The sequence below is a fragment of the Mandrillus leucophaeus genome, unplaced genomic scaffold (assembly GCF_000951045.1).
Source record: "Mandrillus leucophaeus isolate KB7577 unplaced genomic scaffold, Mleu.le_1.0 Scaffold3, whole genome shotgun sequence".
Classification (NCBI taxonomy): Eukaryota; Metazoa; Chordata; class Mammalia; order Primates; family Cercopithecidae; genus Mandrillus; species Mandrillus leucophaeus.
The window spans coordinates 12,383,785-12,402,930 of record NW_012103142.1 but is presented as its reverse complement, the minus strand read 5'-3'; the positions used below and the strand labels follow the sequence as shown (position 1 = coordinate 12,402,930).

Below are 19,146 nucleotides of genomic sequence, written 5' to 3'. Positions count from 1 at the left end.
TAAATTGTCATGATTCTTAAAATTCACAATTTTTTTAAAAAGGCTGTTTTAATACTGACAAGCGACATCTAAACATGATTAAGAAGCCTAAAGACAGGCTCGAAGCAGTCTTTCAAAGCTCCAGGAATACCTCCTCCCCTTCTGCGTCTTTCTTGCCTCCCCCACTTAGTACTCCTTCCAAATCAATAGTTTTCCTGTTCCGTCTCTTTATTTGTACAGCCTACCTAAAGCAAAGTCTTAATTTGAGGAATAAATACAATGGAGTACATCTAAGAAAATCCTATTTTACAATGGCTGATAGCTGTTGTTTTGTAACAATTCATATCAACAGAAATTAAAGGTCAACAGAGCAGAAAACTTTAAAAAATCCTTGACAACCATAAAATACTTTCCCTATAATATTCAGATATGAGATTTAAAGAAACTAAAAATCTCAAGAAATAGGGAAGATCTGCTATCTTCTAAAACATAAAGATTTTATAAAAGTGTATCCATCCCATCAAGTGAAAGGATCAGTAGTTTTTTCTTTTAATTTCATCTTAATAAAAACAAAATTTTTCACTAGAAAAGACTAAAAGGGCCGGGCGTGGTGACTCACGCCTGTAATCCCAACACTTTGTGAGAGAGGCAAAGGGAGGACAGTTTGAGCCTAGGAGTTTAAGGCCAGCATGGATAATATGGCAAGACCCACCTCTCTACAAAAAATAAAAAATTAGCCAGTCATGGTAGCACACATCTGTAGTTCCAGCTACTTGGGAGGTTGAGGTGGAAGGATCACTTGAGCCTGGGAGGTGGAAGATACAGTGAGCTGTGATCATGTCACTGTACTCTAGCCTGGGTGATAGAGTGAAACCTTGTCTTAAAAAAAAACAAATTTTTTTAAAGACTAAAAAAACCAGACTCAATTTTGACAGATTCCTCAGCCACCAGTGAAACTAACCTATTCATAAAAGTACCTGAAAGTTAAGATGTGATTCAAAGAGTAAACAGTCAATTAAGAGTCACGCACTTCAACTTAAGAGCCATAAACAGCATTCTGTGCTAAAAACATGATAGCCAGAGTCCCTGATTTTCTCAGAAAGATGAATCCATTAAATAAATAAAACCATATGTAGGCCACATTGTACTAATAAAAACCTAGACCAGGCACAGTAACTGATGCCTATAATCCCAACACTTTAAGGAGGATCGCTTGAGCCCAGGAGTTTGAGACCAGTCTGGACAATAAAAGGAGATCCCACTCTACAAAAAAAAAAAAATTATCTAGGTGTGGTGGTGTGCACCTGAAGGCCTAGCTACTCAGAAGGCTGAGGTGGGAGGATTGCTTGAGCCCAGGAGGTCAAGTCTTCAGTAAGTCATGTTTGTACCACTGTACTCCAGCCTGGACAACACAGCAAGACCCTGTCTCAAAAAAAAAATTAATTTTAAAAGAATTTTAAATAAATAATAAAAATCTGGCTCTGACAAGGATAATACTTCGCCCTTCGTAAGACTCCTCCTACTATTCTTTTCCATTTCCAAAATCAGAAAGGCAACTTACGATCTTAGCTCCCCATCAAGATCCTGTTGTCTTAATTTCCTGAAATCTGCGTCAAGAGCTTGGTAGTTTTCCTCGGAAGTATCATAAAAACCAAGGGCAGGCTTTTTTTCAAATGGGATTTCAGCATTATAATCAACTCCTCTCTTCCTTTTTCTTTTCTTCTGAATTTCTATGCCAGCTGCTCGAAGTTCTCTTCTTTTTTGGAGGGCAGCAAGACGTCTGAAAAGAATGCAAAATCACTTTGAAAATCATCCGCCATGTGGCAGGGACAAATTATCCCATACAGTTAAAAAAAAACTATCTATTTATTTAGGGAAGAAATATTTATTTAAATCCTTACCTCACATCATTCACCAAAACAAATTCTAGTTTTAATTTAAAGGTGCACACACACATGCACACAATAAGGCAAAAAGAAAAACCAAAAGGAACTACAAGTAAATATATATCTTATTTCTGGATGGAAATGTACTTAGCAAATATAAATTAAGTAAATGGCAAAAGAAAAAAATCAACAGCTTTTTTTTTTCCTTTTAGTCCACTCATCTGCACACTGAATAGCTTTGAGATACAAAACTTCTAATTGTAGCACTATGAAAATTTGTAAATGAAATTAAAAGGCAAATACTAGGAAAAAATATTTGCAACTAGTATGATGATTAAATATAAAGAGTCTAAGCAAAGTTTTTTTTTTTTTTAAATGCACTCAAAGGGTGTAAAAAGAGCAAAAGGAAACAGTTCACAAAGTAAAAAATGCAGGCAGCTAAAATGACGAAAGTTTTACTTAACAATTAAAGAATCACAAATTAAATTAACAAGTACCATTTGTGCATATCTAATTAATACCATTCAGTTTTTTGTTTTAATGGCAAGGCTGCAAAAAATGGACAGTCTGCTTCACTGGTAATGAAAAAGTGTATTGGTGCATCTTTTCCCAAAGAGAAGTTAGAAATACACATTCACAGCCTAAAGATTTTCATATTTTTTGAGCACCAATTTCACTCCTTAGCCTTTAGCCTAGGGAAATAAGTTAGACCATGAGCAAGGACTTAACTACAAGGCTGTTCACTAAGCACTGTTTATAATAGTGGATAGCTGGATACAATCTAAACATCTATCAGTAAGAAATTAAATGAATTTATAAGATATTATACAGACATTTACATAAACTTTTAAAAGGCTATAAATCTACTCTGACATGGAAAGAGGCCCAGGACATACCACTGTGTAAAAAATGTTAGAAAGTTTACATGTTACAGAGCAACACGTAAGAACTGTATGCGTATCTATCAAAGCACGTCCACCAAAATATTAATAACGATAGTCATTGGAGAGTGGAATTCCATTTAATTTTTACTTTTTTTAATCCTCCTATGTTGCTATAACTGTAATGATTTCATAAGAAAAGCTATTCACAATATTAAAGATGGAAAACAAGTTACAAAACAGTATCTATGAGTAACTTCCAGCATGACAGCATGAGGAACTCCATAAACTCACTACCCAGGAAGAATAGTGAAAATTATATATATTTTAAAAACAACCAATTGAAGTCTCTGAAGAGGATCTGAAGCAGATACAGCAACTATATAAACATTAAATCAAGAAAATCTACTTAAACTCAGTAAGAAACACGAGAATCTAATATTTAAATCAAGACCCACTCCCTCCTTCCCCCCAGCTCAGAGAAACAGAGACTCCACTCCACACAAGTGCAGCCAAGAACCCAGGGCTCCTTCTACCCTCCAGCTCCCAGCAGAAGGGCTTTCATTCCAGCAGGAGCAGGACATCAGTATTTCTGGTGGCAAAGTTCCATCAAGAGTGGCTGAGAAGCGGCCTTCCTTCCTCCACCCAAACAGAAGTCCTAGCTTTGGACACAATGCTGCTGAGAATACTGGAGCCCTGATAGCCTGTGAGGGTTCCACACTGGGGGTGGACAGGGAGGGCAAGCCAAGGAAACCTTAGGCTGCTGTCCATCCCCCACTTCCCACCAAACACTCAGCTAATAAAGTAGGGCTGTCACTTGGAGACATGCCCTGTCAGAGCCCTGGGGAAGAAGAAAGACATAGAACTGAGCTCCACATTTCTCCTCAAACAAAAGGACCTCATTTGCAACAGAGCGTAGAGAAGTTCAAGCCTAAGGGCACTCTCAAAAACAGTGGAAGTTCTGGTAAAAGGCAAGCTGGGAAAAAACTTGACAGACTCAATGGAGATATCAGTGAATCTGTAGGCCTAGTAGTTTGCCAGAGAGAAACAGGGAATAAGAGCTGGGAGGAGCCCTCCCGGGGTGAGAATAAATCTCAAACATTGACATCAGGAAGCATCCCTTGAAAGGAGCCCAAATTTGACTGGATCAATTTGTAGTGCAACTTATGCCCCAAGACATTGTTGAAAACACAGCAAACAGCTGGCAATCAGCGAAACTTAACAGGGAAAGGAACGTCAAAGAGAGCCCTGCCCAAACCATGCCATCTCAGGGTGTCTGTGAGCATACACAAGACTGCCTCCCTGGGGAGCAACATCAGATGCTTCACATTTCTCACAGGAGGGAAGGGAAGAATTAGATAGACTAAAATTGGCCAGACACGCTGGCTCATGCCTGTAATCCCAGGACTTTGGGAGGCCAAGGCAGGTGGATCATCTGAGGTCAGGAATTCAAGACCAGCCTGGCCAACATGGGGAAACCCTGTCTCTATTAAAAACATAAAAATTAGCCAGGCACGGTAGAGAGTGCCTGTAATCCCAGCTACTCTGGAGGCTGAAGCAAGAGACCTACCTGAACCCAGGAGGCAGAGGTTGCAGTGAGTCGAGATCATGCCACTGCACTCCAGCCTGGGTGACAGAGCGAGACTCCATCTCAAAAACATAAAATAAAATAAAATAAACCAGTCACCAAACAAGTAAACAAGCAAATAATAAATGAAGGCTGGGGAATTACCCAAAATTGCTACAATATATCACCTTAAATGTCTCGTTTCCAACAGGAAATTTAAGACATGCAAAGAAACAGGAAAGAATGACCCAAATGCTAGAAAAACTGCAAGCAACAGAAACTGCCTGACAGTGCAACCAGATGTCAGATTAACAGACTTGAAAGTAGCCATTATGTTCCAAGAACAAAAGAAAACCAAGAAGTAAAGGAAGGTATGATAACAATGTTGCATCAAATAGAGAATATCAGTAAAGAGATAAAAATGCTTAAAAAGAAACAAATGGAAATTCTCAAATTGAAAAGCACAAAGCTGATCAGCTAACATAAAAAGGGAATGAAATAACAAAAATGAAAAAAAATTTACGTAATTAAAAAAAAAAAAAAGTGGCCAGGCGTGGTGGCTCACACTGTAATCCCAGCACTTTGGACGGTCGAGGCAGGCGGATTACCTGAGGTCAGGAGTTTGAGACCAGCCTGGCCAACCTGGTGAAATTCTCTCTACTAAAAATACAAAAACCAGCCAAGTATGGTGGCACACGCTTGTAGTCCCAGCTACACGGGAGGCTGAGGCAGCAGAACCGCTTGAACCCGGCAGGTGGAGGTTGCAGTGAGCAGAGATCGTGTCACTGCACTACAGCCAGGGTGACAGAGCAAAGCTGTCTAAAAGAAAGAAAAAAAAAAAAAGTACAGGCTGAGCACGGTGGCTCACGCGTGTAATCCCAGCACTTTGGGAGGCCAAGGTGGGCAGATCACGAGGTCAAGAGACCGAGACCATCCTGGCCAACATGGTGAAACCCCGTCTCTACTAAAAATACAAAAAATTAGCTGGGTGTGGTGGCAGATGCCTGTAGTCCCAACTACTCAGGAGGCTGAGGCAGGAAAATGGCATGAACTCGGGAGGCGGAGCTTGCAGTGAGCCTAGATCGCGCCACTGCACTCCAACCTGGCGACAGAGCGAGATTCTGTCTCAAAAAAACAAAACAAAACAAAGTACAAAGCTGAAATGTAAACTTCACTGAAGAGTCTCAACAGTAGATGTGAACTGGCAGAAGAATTAACAAACTTTAAGACAGAGCAGTAACAATTATGCAATCTAAACAGAGAAAAAGAATGAAGAAATATGAATAGAGCCTCAGAGAAATATGTGGCACTATTAAATGCACCAACATAAGCATAACAGGGGTACCAAAAGGAGAGAAGTGAAAGTAGCAGAATTAAATATTTGCAGATACATAACAGCTGAAATTTTGAAAAATTTATTGAAAAACATTAATCTACATATCCAGTAAGCTCAATGAACTCCAAGTACGATAAACAAAAAGAAATCTACAGACACATCATATTAAAAATGTTGAACGTCAAAGACGAGAAGATTTAAAAGCAGTAAGACAAACCAGTCACAGTGGCTCGCACCTGCAGTCCCAGCACTTTGGGAGGCCAAGAAAAGAGGATAGCTTGAGGTCAGGAGTTCAAGACCAGCCTGGGCAACACAGCGAGACTCCGTCTCGACAAAAAAATTTTTTTTTTATTTAGGTGGGAATGGTGGTGTGCATCTGTAGATGCAGCTACTCAGGGAGCTAAGGCAAAGGACTGCTTGAGCCCAGGTGTTCAGGGCTGCAGTGAACTCTGCACTACAGCCTAGGCAACAAAGACCCTCTCTTAAAAAAAAATTAAAATTAAAATTAAAAACAGTATGACAAAAATGATTCAACACTTACAAGGAAATCTCAGTAAGATTTACAGCTGACTTCTCATTAAAACTACAGTATGATCCAACTTTGTATACACATATACACATAAATGCACATCTATGTTGAGAGAGAGAAAGGTTTAGAAAAATATATTTCAAATTTTAAAGTAATTTCATTTATAAATAATGGAAATAAAGACTTCAAACCACATTAGAAAACCTTTACATCATAACGCTAAATGAATATAACCAAGCCATATAGCATTATATCACCTATGTCCCAAAATGAGAACATTAACAATACTGGAAGGAAAAATGTGTTACTTTTATAATCAATAAAAAACTGCTTTAAGTTGTAAGGTAGATTTGTAATTTAACATTTTAAAGCAAAGAGCCCTGCACTGCACTTTGCATAGAGGCCAATCCAGCCTGTTACAATATAACTTATAAAGATGTGTAGATTCTACAAGAATGCCTACAAGAAATTATAGGGTAAATTAAAATCTGCAAATTTTATTTAAAGCAATCAATGCTAGCCACACTTGGAGATTTTTCACATATGCATTTGCTGTGTCCCTGGCCCAAACCACATGGTTAAAGGGCTCTAAAAATTTGGTCCCCTACAACCATGGATAAAAATGGAAAAGTGATTTTTTTTTCAACCTTACTCACAGTACCTAACTCTAAAGAGTACACAGAATAGAGAGGTGGCCAAGAATGGTAGAAAAGTTAGTACCTCCTCTTGGTTTCTGTTTACTGTCCCAGGCAGCTAATACCCCCAAATAAGCTAACTATTCTAGGCTAGCAATGGGCCAGCTCTGTCAACATGCATCCTGAGGCATTAAAAAATCCTCCATCCCAGGATCTGGCACTTCAAAGCCATTAATTACAACACAATGCTAGTCATCAGCTCAAGAAGAACCAGCAGGCTAACCTGGGGGCCACAAGAGGCACTCTATAGGATAGGGAGGTTATTCTAGGGCCTGAATCCCAGAAGCTAATAAGCTGTTACGCAGTCCAGATTTGCTCTTTAGTGACATCATCCTGGTTTCTGGGCTATTAGAACTGATATCATGGACTTAGCCAAAAGGAAAAAAGGGGAAAGAGAAGAAAATCCTGGGTGAAAGACAATGTGTAATATATATTCATTTACTTTTTAAATACAGATTTCTATGAGGACCTAAAATTTGGTTCTAGGCTCATTAATTCCCTCTTTGTTCAGCCAAGTTTCCTGTTTCACAGCCAGTGCCTTTCCAATACCAATCAAGGAAAGTAACTAATTGGCAGTCATACAAAAGACACATAATCTTGTGTGTCCTACAGTCATCTGACTCCAAAATAGCTACAACAAATGAATGTCTCATATGCCAACAGAACACACTCAACATACTGGATAAACTGGGCATTACTTCTGCCATAGCTTAAATTTTTTTTGAAATATGGTTTTCTATAACTATTCTGAAATGGTTAGGAGAAAAAAACACAAGATATTTTCAGAGAAATAAAGAAGGTAAAGAATACTAGTGAAATGGGAACTGGACAATTCCAACTATCATTCACCCAACAGGGTTAATAAATCATGCAGTTTTATTGGTCCTAAGGATGCCTAGAATAATTATTGAACTGTGAATGCAGACAAGCACACTGTGACATTGTGAAATAACGTATTTGGTCTTCATCCGTGTTTCCAACAATACAGCTCCTAAAATCCTGGGACTCTTCCAAGTGATAAGTGTCTTTCTGCATGTTAATGAGTTGACTGATAGCTGGCAGTCACCAGAAAGACCACGGCAGGACTAGAGGGGTTGGGACTTTCAGCTCCCCGCCTCCAACCTCAGGAGAGGGGAGAAGGGCTGAAGATTGAGTTGATAAGCAATGGCCAATGACGTAATGAACCTTGCCTATTTAATGAAGCCTCCATAAAAACCCAAAAGGACAGGGTCTGGAGAACTTGTGGGCAGCCAAATACATGGGGGCTTCCAAAAAGGTGAACAAGAACACACCCACTTGCGGAGAGGGTGGCATACCCCAGCTTCAATGGGACATAAGCGCCTGCACTCAGGACCCTTCTGGGCTTCACCCTATGTGTCTCTTCATGTGAATGTTAATTTGTATCCTTAAAATATCCTTTGTAATAAACCAGTAAATGTGGGTGTTTCCCTGAGTTCTGTGAGCCCTCTAGCAAATGAATGGAACCTGAGGTGGGGGCAGTGGAACCTGGCTCATTGGTCACAAACACAAGCAAAATAACCTGGGGCGGCCGGGCGCGGTGGCTCAAGCCTGTAATCCCAGCACTTTAGGAGGCCGAGATGGGCGGATCACGAGGTCAGGAGATCGAGACCTTCCTGGCTAACACAATGAAACCCCGGCTCTACTAAAAATAATACAAAAAACTAGCCGGGCGAGGTGGTGGGCACCTGTAGTCCCAGCTACTCGGGAGGCTGAGGCAGGAGAATGGCGTGAACCCGGGAGGCGGAGCTTGCAGTGAGCCCAGAACGCGCCACTGCACTCCAGCCTGGGCGACGGAGCGAGACTCCGTCTCAAAAAAATAAATAAATAAATAACCTGGGGCTTAGGGTCAGCATCAAAACTGGGGTTCAGTCTTGTGGGACTAAGTCCTCAACCTGTAAGATATGGAGCTATCCCCAGGAAGACAGTATTAGAATTAACTGAAATAGAGGACACTCAGCTATCCACTGCAGAATTGACTGCCTGCTTGCTGGTGGGGCGGAAAAAAAAAAAAAAAACACATATCTGGTCACAGAAGTATTCCGTGTTGATCGTTACATGAGAAAAACACTTTCCTTTTTATTCCTATATACACACATACCTTGCTTCTTCCAATTGCTTTTCTCTTGCTTTCCTCTTGGCCTTCTTTCCCTGAGTATTAGCCAAGCGGGCTCTGGCTTCAGAAAGCATCTCAAGTTCATCTGCCAAAATTAAAAGAAGAAAAACTAAGTATTTTCTTAGTTCTTACATACTTCAGAAGCAAGGTATGTAAGAGACAGACACTCTATTGCTCAAAATGAGAAAAAAAAAAAATACTGATTTTATGGTGTAGTATAATGGAAACAGCTTGAGTTTTGAAGTCAAAGAACCTAGGTTAAAAATCAGGCCCACCACTTGCTAGCTATGTGACCTTAGTCACTTACTTACCCTCCCTAAGCATGTTTCCCTATAAAATTGGAATAACAATTCCTATTTCACAAGGATTTTCAGAAGAGCTAAGTAAAATGAAATATGTAAAGCATCCAGCAAGTATTCATTAAACAGCAGCTACAATTATTATATCCTTCATTATCATCAACTAACTGGCACAGCACAAATTGTGAAACAGGGTAAAAACTATTTAATTATGAGAGAATTGCTATCATTAGATACTTTTTTTTCCCCTCAGAACAATTTCTCTCCTCCAATACATTTTTCATGGCTCTATAGAACAGAATAACACATGCCACTATTGATGCCTTAGAACAATTCCTATGCAAGGCTGTCCAATTAAATCACATGGGAACTTGTAAAATACTCAGATTCCAAGATAACTGCTCTTCCCTTGCCTCCCACACCACCCCAGATGTACTGTCTCAGTACATACAGGAGAAGCCCTGATATTTCTATTTTTAAATGCTCCCCCTGTGATAATGATGCACCCAGCCTAGCCACAGTCTGCCTTTGGGAACCACTACATTCAAAGTTTACATTTCAGAAACTCAACAAATATTCACTGAGGGCTTCACAACAACCCTGCTAAGGTAAAGCAGGTATTAAGATTCCCCATCTAGCAAGAAAGGGAATTAAAGCTCAGAGAGATTTTATGACTTGTGTAAGGTCAAACAGCTAAGACGTGGCACACACGGGTTGAAAATCCAATTCCTGATTCTGTTAACTGATACATCATACTTTACACATTTATAGGGTACATGTGAGAGTTTGTTACATGCATAGAATGTATAATGATCAAGTCAGGGTATCTGGGGTATCCATCACCTTGAGTATTTATTTCAGACCTCTCTTCCAGCTACCATGAAATATGTAACACACCATTACTAACTATAGTCATCCAATTATTCTGCTATCAAACATTATAACTTGTTTCTTTCCATCTATGTTTGTACCCATTAACCAACCTCTCTTCATCCTGCTCTCCCACCCACACACCATACCCAGCCTCTGGCATCTATCACTCTATTCTCTACCTCCATGAGATCAACGCTTTTAGCTGCCACATATGAGGGAAAACATGCAGTATTTGTCTCTCTATGCCTGGCTTATTTCACTTAACATAATGACTTCTAGTCCATCCATGTTACTGCAAATGACATGATTTCATTGCTTTTTATGACCAAATAGTATTCGTGTGTGTGTGTGTACCACCTTTTTTTTTTTTTTTTTTTTTGAGACAGGGTCCTGCTCTGTTGCCCAGGCTGGAGTGCAGCAGCTTGATCTCGGTTCACAGCAAACTCAGCCTCCTGGGCTCAAGTGATTTTCCCACCTCAGCCTCCCCAGTAGCTGGATCTACAGGCATGCACTACCATACCTGGCTAATTTTTGTATTTTTTATAGAGGCAGGGTTTCACCATGCTGGTCAGGCTGGTCTTGAACTCCTGGGCTCAAGTGATCTGCCCACCTCAGCCTCCCAAAGTGCTGGGATTACAGGCGTGAGCCACCATGCTCAGCCCACATTTTCTTTACCCATTCACCCATTAATGGACACTTAAGTTGATTCCATATACTTTCTATTGTGGAATCCCTGATTCAATGCCTCACAGAATCACTGTTAAGTCTCCATCACTGTCTCACAGTGTTGCCTTCTCACAGAGAATAACTTGCCTATAGTCAAATAAGTAATTAATAGGAGGACTGAGACTTGTTGTCTGTCTCTACAGAATAGGAGTGAGAAATAGAATCCTCAAGGGCTCACCTCTAGCCTCTGAAAAATCTACACAATAGAATCACACTATCAATTTTAAAGACAGGGTCTCATTATGTTGCCCAGGCTGGCCTCCAACTTCTATCTAGGCTCAAGAGGTTATGATGCCCAGACTGGCCTTCAACTCCTGGGCTAAAGAGATCGACCCATCTCAACTTCCTTAGCAGCTAGCACTACAGGCACACACCACCACACCCAGTAACACTGCTTAATTAACTGAACTTAAGAAACAGAAGATGAAGGGGCACTGTTCAGAAAAAGCAACTACTCTATAACAGAAAACACTGGACATATTTGGAAAGATACTTAGAATAAGAACACCGCTGACAAAATTGGGGGCCAGGTATAGTGGCTCACACCTATAACCTCAACACTTTGGGAGGCAGAAAAGGGAGGATAGCTTAAGCCCAGGAGTTTGAGACCAGCCTGGGTAACACAGGGAGACCCCATCTCTACAGAAAAATTTAAAAATGAGCCAGGTATGGCGGCATAAATCTGTAGTCTCAACTACTCAGGAGGCTGCAGTGGGAGGACTGCTTAAGCCCAGGAGGTCAAAACTGCAGTGAACCATAACTGTGCCACTTTATTCCAGCCTGGGTAACAGAGCAAGACCTTGTCTCGGAAAAAAAAAAAAAAAAAAGAATTCTAAAGTAGAGGAGTTCAGAAAGGAACTAAAAGAGTTACAAAAAGGCCAGAGGAGTTTACAGTTACCAAAGAAATAAATTCCTCAAAGCATACACTTACCCTCATCCATATCAATTGGATCAGGCCGCGCTGGTTTTGTTTCTGGATTTGGATCTATTTCTCCAGGTTTAAGTTTTCGTGGATCATCTGTTGTTTCCTCTTCATTGTCTCTTTGGGCAGCTTTATCCCTAGAAAAAAGCCCATAGGAGTTACTCACACTACAATACCATTTAGTGTTAAAATTACCAGATTTCCAAGTTCTGACACTCTTTTTCCCCCTTAAGAAAACAATGGATGGGCTTTAACAACATAAAGCCTTTTTACTATCATTTCATCTGAAATAAATGATATTAAAATTTGTTACTTTCAGTGACTGGTTTCAACCACTCTGAAATAGGACCCAAACGGATCCTAGTCACAAATGCAGTACAGCCATACAAATTTAAAAAAAAAAAAACACTATTAGTAAAGAACCAAAACGTTCCAGTAGTTAATTCTTAGCAGTGTGATTATGGGTGACTTTTATTTGCTCTTTTACTATTTTTTCCCCGGATTTTCTATGATGAACATGCATGACTTGTATAAATCTTTTAAATTATTATTTTAGGAAGTATATAATAGAAGGCATAATTTTGATCAACCATCTGAGATTTGGAAAATATTATCCAATGGCTTTAGCTTTGGCTTTACTCACATCCATAATTAAAAGTTTAAGAGAAAAAACACTCAAAGTTTATTCAGCCTCTTTCAGAACATATACATATATTCTATGCTCTTTCTGAAGATTCACTTACAGAAGAAATTCATAGTGTTCTAAGCACTGGGCCGCTGTTCTTCCAATGATTGGAGCAATGGTCCTCCACTGAGTTGGCATCAACTTGGCCAAGTGCAAGAGTTTTTCCTCTTCTTCTCTGGACCATTCTGTCTTCTTAATGCTTGGATCCAGCCATTCATACCTATTAAAAATAGATCATTTTATATATTAGTCAGTTACCTGGCATAAACATCGAATTTGCACAATGGATACACTGACTTCTAGTGTCTGAAAAACAAATGCTCTCATCCTTCAATTACTAAAACTGTTCTTTTTGACAACAGAATATTTGCTGTGTGGTCACACTTAACCCAGCCAATATTCCCCATCTCATCACATTCTATTTTATTTTAATTATGCAAGATTAGTAATGGTTAAAAAAGGTTACTTCACTGTATCATGATCATATGCTTTCTTTCTCAACTATCATTTGTTTTTATTTATTTTTACACTTTTCTAGAAATTTTGAAATATTTGGAAGACAATACAACCTCACGTTTTGTACAGTGTTTCCAGTTTTCATACTATTTTCTCATGCTTTGGTTCTCACACCAAGGCTTATTTCTTTAAGCATTTGACTTACACTCACTAAATTCACCGTATCCTTTCATTTGATATGTTTTAAAATTTAAGTAAAACTACTACGACATCCCCTCCGTCTTTCCTAATTCCCCACCCAGCACACCTTTTCCATCCAGTCTACTTAGCTGGATGACAGGCAGGCAAACAGGACTTATGTCCTACCAAATATGAGAGCAGGAGAGCAGGAACTGGTACCACTAAGACAAACAGAAATCGGAACCATTTCTTCAGCCTAAAAATCTTCTTCCTCTTTAACAGCCAATTTCTACATTCTTTTTTTTTCTGAGATGGAAAAAAGCCTCGTTCTGTCACCAAGGCTAGAGTGCAGTGGCACCATCTCAGCTCACTGCAACCTCCACCTCCTGGGTTCAACCGATCCTCCCACTTCAGCCTCCCAAGTAGCCACCACGCCAGGCTAATTTTTGTATTTTTAGTAGAGACGGGGTTTTCACCATGTTGGCCAGGCTGGTCTCAAACTCCTGGCCTCAGGTGATCCCAGCCTTGGCCTCCCAAAGTGCTAGGCTTACAGATGTGAGTCACCACACCTGGCCAATCTCTACATTCTGATCCTTTCCCCTACACAGGTGCCGAGGAAATTAGGTCATTCTTGTACAATCCAAAGCATTTTCCTAACGCCACATGAGCTGGGGGATGGTGCTAAATAACTCATGCTAAGAACACACTAAATAGCTTCACGTGTCCACTATCCTATCATTTAAGAGGTGACACTAGCCGGGCGCGGAGGCTCACACCTGTAATCCCAGCACTTCGGGAGGCCGAGGCGGGTGAATCACGAGGTCAGGAGACTGAGACCATCCTGGCTAACACGGTGAAACTCCGTCTCTACTAAAAATACAAAAAAGTAGCAGGGAATGGTGGCAGGAGCCTGTAGTCCCAGCTACTGGGGAGGCTGAGGCAGGAGAACGGCGTGAACCCAGGAAGCGAAGCTTGCAGTGAGCCGAAATCACGGCACTGCACTCCAGCCTGGGCAACAGAGTAAGACTCCGTCTCAAAAAATAAAAATAAAAAAGAGGTGACACCACAGGCTCAGGGTTGGCTTATGTTTTAACATATATAACATATTAAATATGCTTAATATATAACATATTAACTATAAAATATATAATATTTCAACTGCATTATGAGGAAACTCAACTACTGTAGGCTCATTTGGAAAATCAGCCGTTATCACTTATTTCTTTGAGAAAGTAAGTCCTAAAACAGCTAACTTATGCACTTTTAGAACACAATTAACTTACAAGCTGGGGCTCATCTGTCCCTGAAAGTAGACTTTGTATGCTTCACAAAGCACTCTCAAATACATTAACCCATTTAGATGACACCTCACATCTCTATCAGTTAGGACCAAGTATTATTATCCCTAATTGGGAGAAGACAAGGGCAGGGGAGAGGGATAGAAAAATGGCTTGCCTAAGATTACACAGGAAGAAAGTGACAGCTAAGTCAAAAATCCAAATTCCATCTCCCACTCCATGCCTTGTTGTATCATGATGTCTGCTTCCTTTGATAAGGTTCACAGAGCTGACATTTTCCATCATCACAATTAAGCTCCTTTTCTGTTTTCCACTTATTAAACTGGTACATACCATCTGGCTTTGCACTGCTTTGCTGATTTTCTATGCAGCAATGAGGCAATCCTAGACCACTGGTTTTTCCCATATTTCATTACCGCTGCTTTCAGAATTTCATCCTAAAAAAATTTGCCAAAGAGTACATTTAGTCACAAAACTCAAAGTGAGAAAACACAAAATTTAAATTAACTCTGATAGGGCTGTTGGAGAGACAGACACATAACATGCACATTCACACCCCCTAGGTTAAAAGACTAAGGATGAAAACCTCATTAACTATAATAATAAACAGCAACCAAGAATTAAGAAATTAAGAAGAAATCCCTTAGAAAGACATCTACCCACCCTTACACCACACTCTTCAATAAATTGGGAGTGGGAATAGCCCAATCTGAGAAACCCTACTTTACGACAAAGATTAAGAAAAAGTATTCTTCAACGTGTGGCTGTCCTTCTCTTTAAAAAGGACAACTAAAAAACACAACAACAACAAAAAGATATAACTCATTCATTTATAGTCACTCAAAAAACACTTCCGCAACATCTGCCTTGAAACAGGTCTTCAGAAAAGGTCTTATCAAACAGGACATATCCAGGCCTCAAGAAGCAAGTTGGGACTCTGGTGAATGTATTCTCCAATCCAAGCCTCCTGTTTCAAGTTTACACATGGCATTTCCCCGCCAGTCCCTTAATCCAAGAATCCAAATCTCAGGTCTAACCTAAGAATTAAATATTTCTACCCCAACCCCACCAGTCAGCTTTCCTTCCAGAGACCCCCCGTCTCTGGATACCATTTCACCAGGGCACCCATCACAACGTGGAATGTGCCAATCTCAAGGCAGCCTGGCAAGCCAAGTCACAGACAAGAAGGTTAATGGAGTCATAGACGCATGCACTTGGGCGATTTTACTTCTAGGCTTTTTTTGCCACATTGCATTTGAGGTACATGCTTCTTGAGATACCCAACTCCATCCTCTGCATCTCCCATGATCAAAGATAATGTTTTAAAAAGACTGCAGAGCTTTGACCACTGCATAGGAATCCTACTGTTACTTGATTTTATATCTGTCTCTCCCTCAGAAATCATCTCTTCTCAAATTGAAACAGACTGCTTCCCTCGGAGCAAGCTGAGGCAGTTTTCACTGTCTGTATTTGTAACTCGGTTGCAGTACTACTACACTTAAACACATTTTCAACTAAACAGATACAGCAGATACCTACTCTACTTGATTCATTCTGCAAACACCTGTCAAGCAACCTACTTCATGCTGGTTACTGTCCTAGGTTCTAGGGATACCAAGACCTGGTCCTCTCGCAATGCCATCTGGTGAGGTGAAAGAGCAACCAGCACTTACTCAGAGGCTACTATGTGCCCTACTCTGTTCTAAATATTCCAAACATACTAACTCGTGTAATCCTCAAGTGAGGTAAGTATTATTATCCCAATTTAGAGAAATTAGAAAACTGAGGCTCTCAGAAGTTAAGAAACTTAACCAGTACCACACAGAGGATGTGATGCTTACAGAAAGACAAAGCAAGCTTTAACAAACGGAAGAAAAATGTACCATGAGAACACGGGGGTGCAACCAACTCTTACAAAGATTCCAATAAGTGTTTCTGAACTAGGTTTGAAGGATGATCATAAAGATGTCAAGGGCTAGGAAGGCAAAAGACGTAAAAAAAAAAGAAGGCATAAAATTTAACGAAAAAAAGACACGGAGCATGAAAAGATATGATGTGCTCCAGAAACTGATAAATTCGGTACACTTTGAACACAAAATGCACTAAAATCTAATTTCTATTTCACTCTCACTCTACTGCCCTTTGGCTCACCAATGGCACTATCCACTACGTTTCTGGATGCAGAGACTATCCTAAGCAGTTTTTCCTTTCTGGCTTCCATCCAGGCAAAGGCAGTGACAGAAAGAGCCAGACCTTGGGATCTGTAGGGATGGCAGCCAGGTTATGCCCTGATAACAGGTAACCAGAGAGACGCGGGCATAAACGGGCTCTCTGAACCTGGTACTCAAACTGCTCCCCCTCTGCAAGGAAGTCAATGAAGAAACAAAGTTGTGGCCACGGCAACTTCTTTATTTCTGAGTATCGGACAGAGCCGTGATGCCCGGACTACGGACTAAGAGTGGATGGTGCCCCAGGGGACCAACTCTCGCTGAGTTGGAACTCTGAGTTCCTCCAGGGGCGCGGGGGTGGGAGGGGGCGTATTCAAGTCAACAAAAGTTCACTAAGGGCCTAACAAGTGAGCTTGGAGCTGAGAAGCCAGGTGGTTACATCACGGTCCCTGTCCCACTGGCGCTCGCACAATACGGGGCCGGACACACGGAAAGGGCCCCGACACACGGAAAGGGCCCCGACACACGGAAAGGGCCCCGCGGGTCCGCCCCCAGGCTGCCCTCCACGCAGATCCCACAGGGTCTCCTCCTCGCCTACCCAAGCTCCGCGCGCGTGCGCACAAGCTGCTAGAGGGGAGCGGAGGGCAGCGGACGGCGGGAAAAGGAGACTTACCTCGGTGTTCCTCCACACGCCCCCCTTGATCATAATTCGAGGCATCTTGGCGGCAGGGTGTCTCGGCAAGCAGCCGACAGGAGCTTCAGAGAAGTAGTAACGGCGCTTGGGCCACGGGACTCAAAGCCGCCACTTCCTCCAAGCGCAACCTTCTGCTTTGAAGACCTGCGCAGGCGCAAGGTGGGAGGGGGAAAAGCAGAAAGCAAGTCTCGCGAGATCTGGGGTGGCTGAAAGGGAAAAAGTGTCTTGTGGAAGCTCAGCTGTAGGAAGACTGACAAAAAACCATCAAACCACTCTGGCCAAAGCGCCTTACGCCCCGCGCATGTCCAAAACCGAATGGAAGAAACTACGGCTCTCGCGAGATAGCGGCGGTGGAGCTTGGCTGGGAACAAAGTGGTGGGATTGATCGTAACGTCACCGAGTGGCAGAGGCTGGGAACGCCACGCGTGTGGAATTTCAGCACAGTTGCTACGAAGAGGGCTTTGTTAATTTATTAATCTAGCTCTTTTAAGTATTTCAGTAATAGGAATTTATTCACAGAATACTCAGGAAAAGCCAGTAGTTTATTTAAGGCTCAGTTTCCTAACCTGTAAAATAGAGAACATAGTAATGCCAACCTCACAGGATTGTGGTAAGGACTAAATGAGATCATAGACCCAGCACAGTATCTGATCCATAATAACTGCTCCAACACAATAGCATTTATTATTGCAAGGAGGGCAACGCCAACTTCACCCCGTCCCCAGGTGATCCATGCTTGTTCCAGAAACCCGCAGAAGCGTCACGTCAGAGTTTTTAATTCATCGCTCAGTCTGGATTAATAATACCGTTGATATGCACTGGTATTAGAAAACTCGAGTTGGGTTGAAATCTTGTGAAATCTTGACTTTCTCGTACGTTTGGGTAATAACCTTACTGAATCTCAGTATCCTCATCTGAAAAGTGGAACTAACAATACCTGCCTCATAAATGAGGCAGATTAACTGAAACATAACTAAAACCCAGTGAGGTAGGGATTGGCAAACTCTCTGCTATCCCACCCCAATTATTCATGCAGTCTCCTTCTTCACCATTCCAGAACATCTCTGGCTCCATCCCTGGAAAATATCAAAATATTTAGTGGGTTGGGAAATGCCCTATTTATAGTATTTAGTATTTTTATAGTGCCTAACTCTTTATATTTCTCATTTCTCCGTTTGCCTCTTCTGAAAGAGCTGAAGAATTTTCTTTCTTTTTCCTTTTAGCTTTTATTTACACACATTCTGTACAATTACGGTCGGCAAGAGGGCATTTTCCGTGGCCACCCTGGTAGTATTTGCCACTCAAAGGTTTATGCTGGCGGGCAGCCCGCCCTTGAGCTATTTACCTGTGTGGTGGATAGGAAACCATCGGACCTGTGGCCAGTTAAACTCAAAGTGTTTTCATTTGGACCTCTCCTGTAACGGGGCAGTTTTTTTAATGTTTTATATTTAATTTTTGTGGTTGCATAGTACATGTATTTATGGGGTACATGAGATATTTTAATACTGGCATACAATACATAATAATCACATCAGGGTAAATGGGGTATCCATCTCAAGCATTTATCCTTTGTTTTACAAACAATCCAGTTATAATATTTCAGTTAATTTAAATGTACAATTAAATTATTTTTTGCTATAGTCATCCTGTTGTGCTATCAAATACTAGGTCTTTGAGAGTTTAACATTGGAGCATAGAGGAGGTCAGTCTCTGCTGACTGCTGAGCATCCACCATGTGACACCCAGGAGTTGTCTACCACCATGTTTTGGATTAAGGGAAAAAAGCAGGTAAAGAGAGAAATGTAAGTCCTGACCATGTCAGAGTACCTGGATCCAGC

At 41.1% G+C, this 19,146-nt stretch overlaps 1 protein-coding gene across 1 annotated transcript in view; it reads right to left on the bottom strand.

Moving 5' to 3' along the window:
• Positions 1-17,644, bottom strand: part of CDC5L (cell division cycle 5-like) — a 61,442-nt gene extending 43,798 nt beyond the window's left edge. Inside the window, exons 1-6 of the mRNA XM_011986845.1 lie at positions 17,288-17,644; positions 14,780-14,883; positions 12,571-12,732; positions 11,837-11,964; positions 8,993-9,092; positions 1,541-1,759 (exon numbers count right to left, since the gene is read on the bottom strand). Of these exons, the coding sequence (XP_011842235.1) occupies positions 1,541-1,759; positions 8,993-9,092; positions 11,837-11,964; positions 12,571-12,732; positions 14,780-14,883; positions 17,288-17,332 (758 nt within the window). The 5' untranslated portion in view covers positions 17,333-17,644. The remainder of the gene's footprint in view (positions 1-1,540; positions 1,760-8,992; positions 9,093-11,836; positions 11,965-12,570; positions 12,733-14,779; positions 14,884-17,287) is intronic.
• Positions 17,645-19,146: the final 1,502 nt, after the last annotated feature.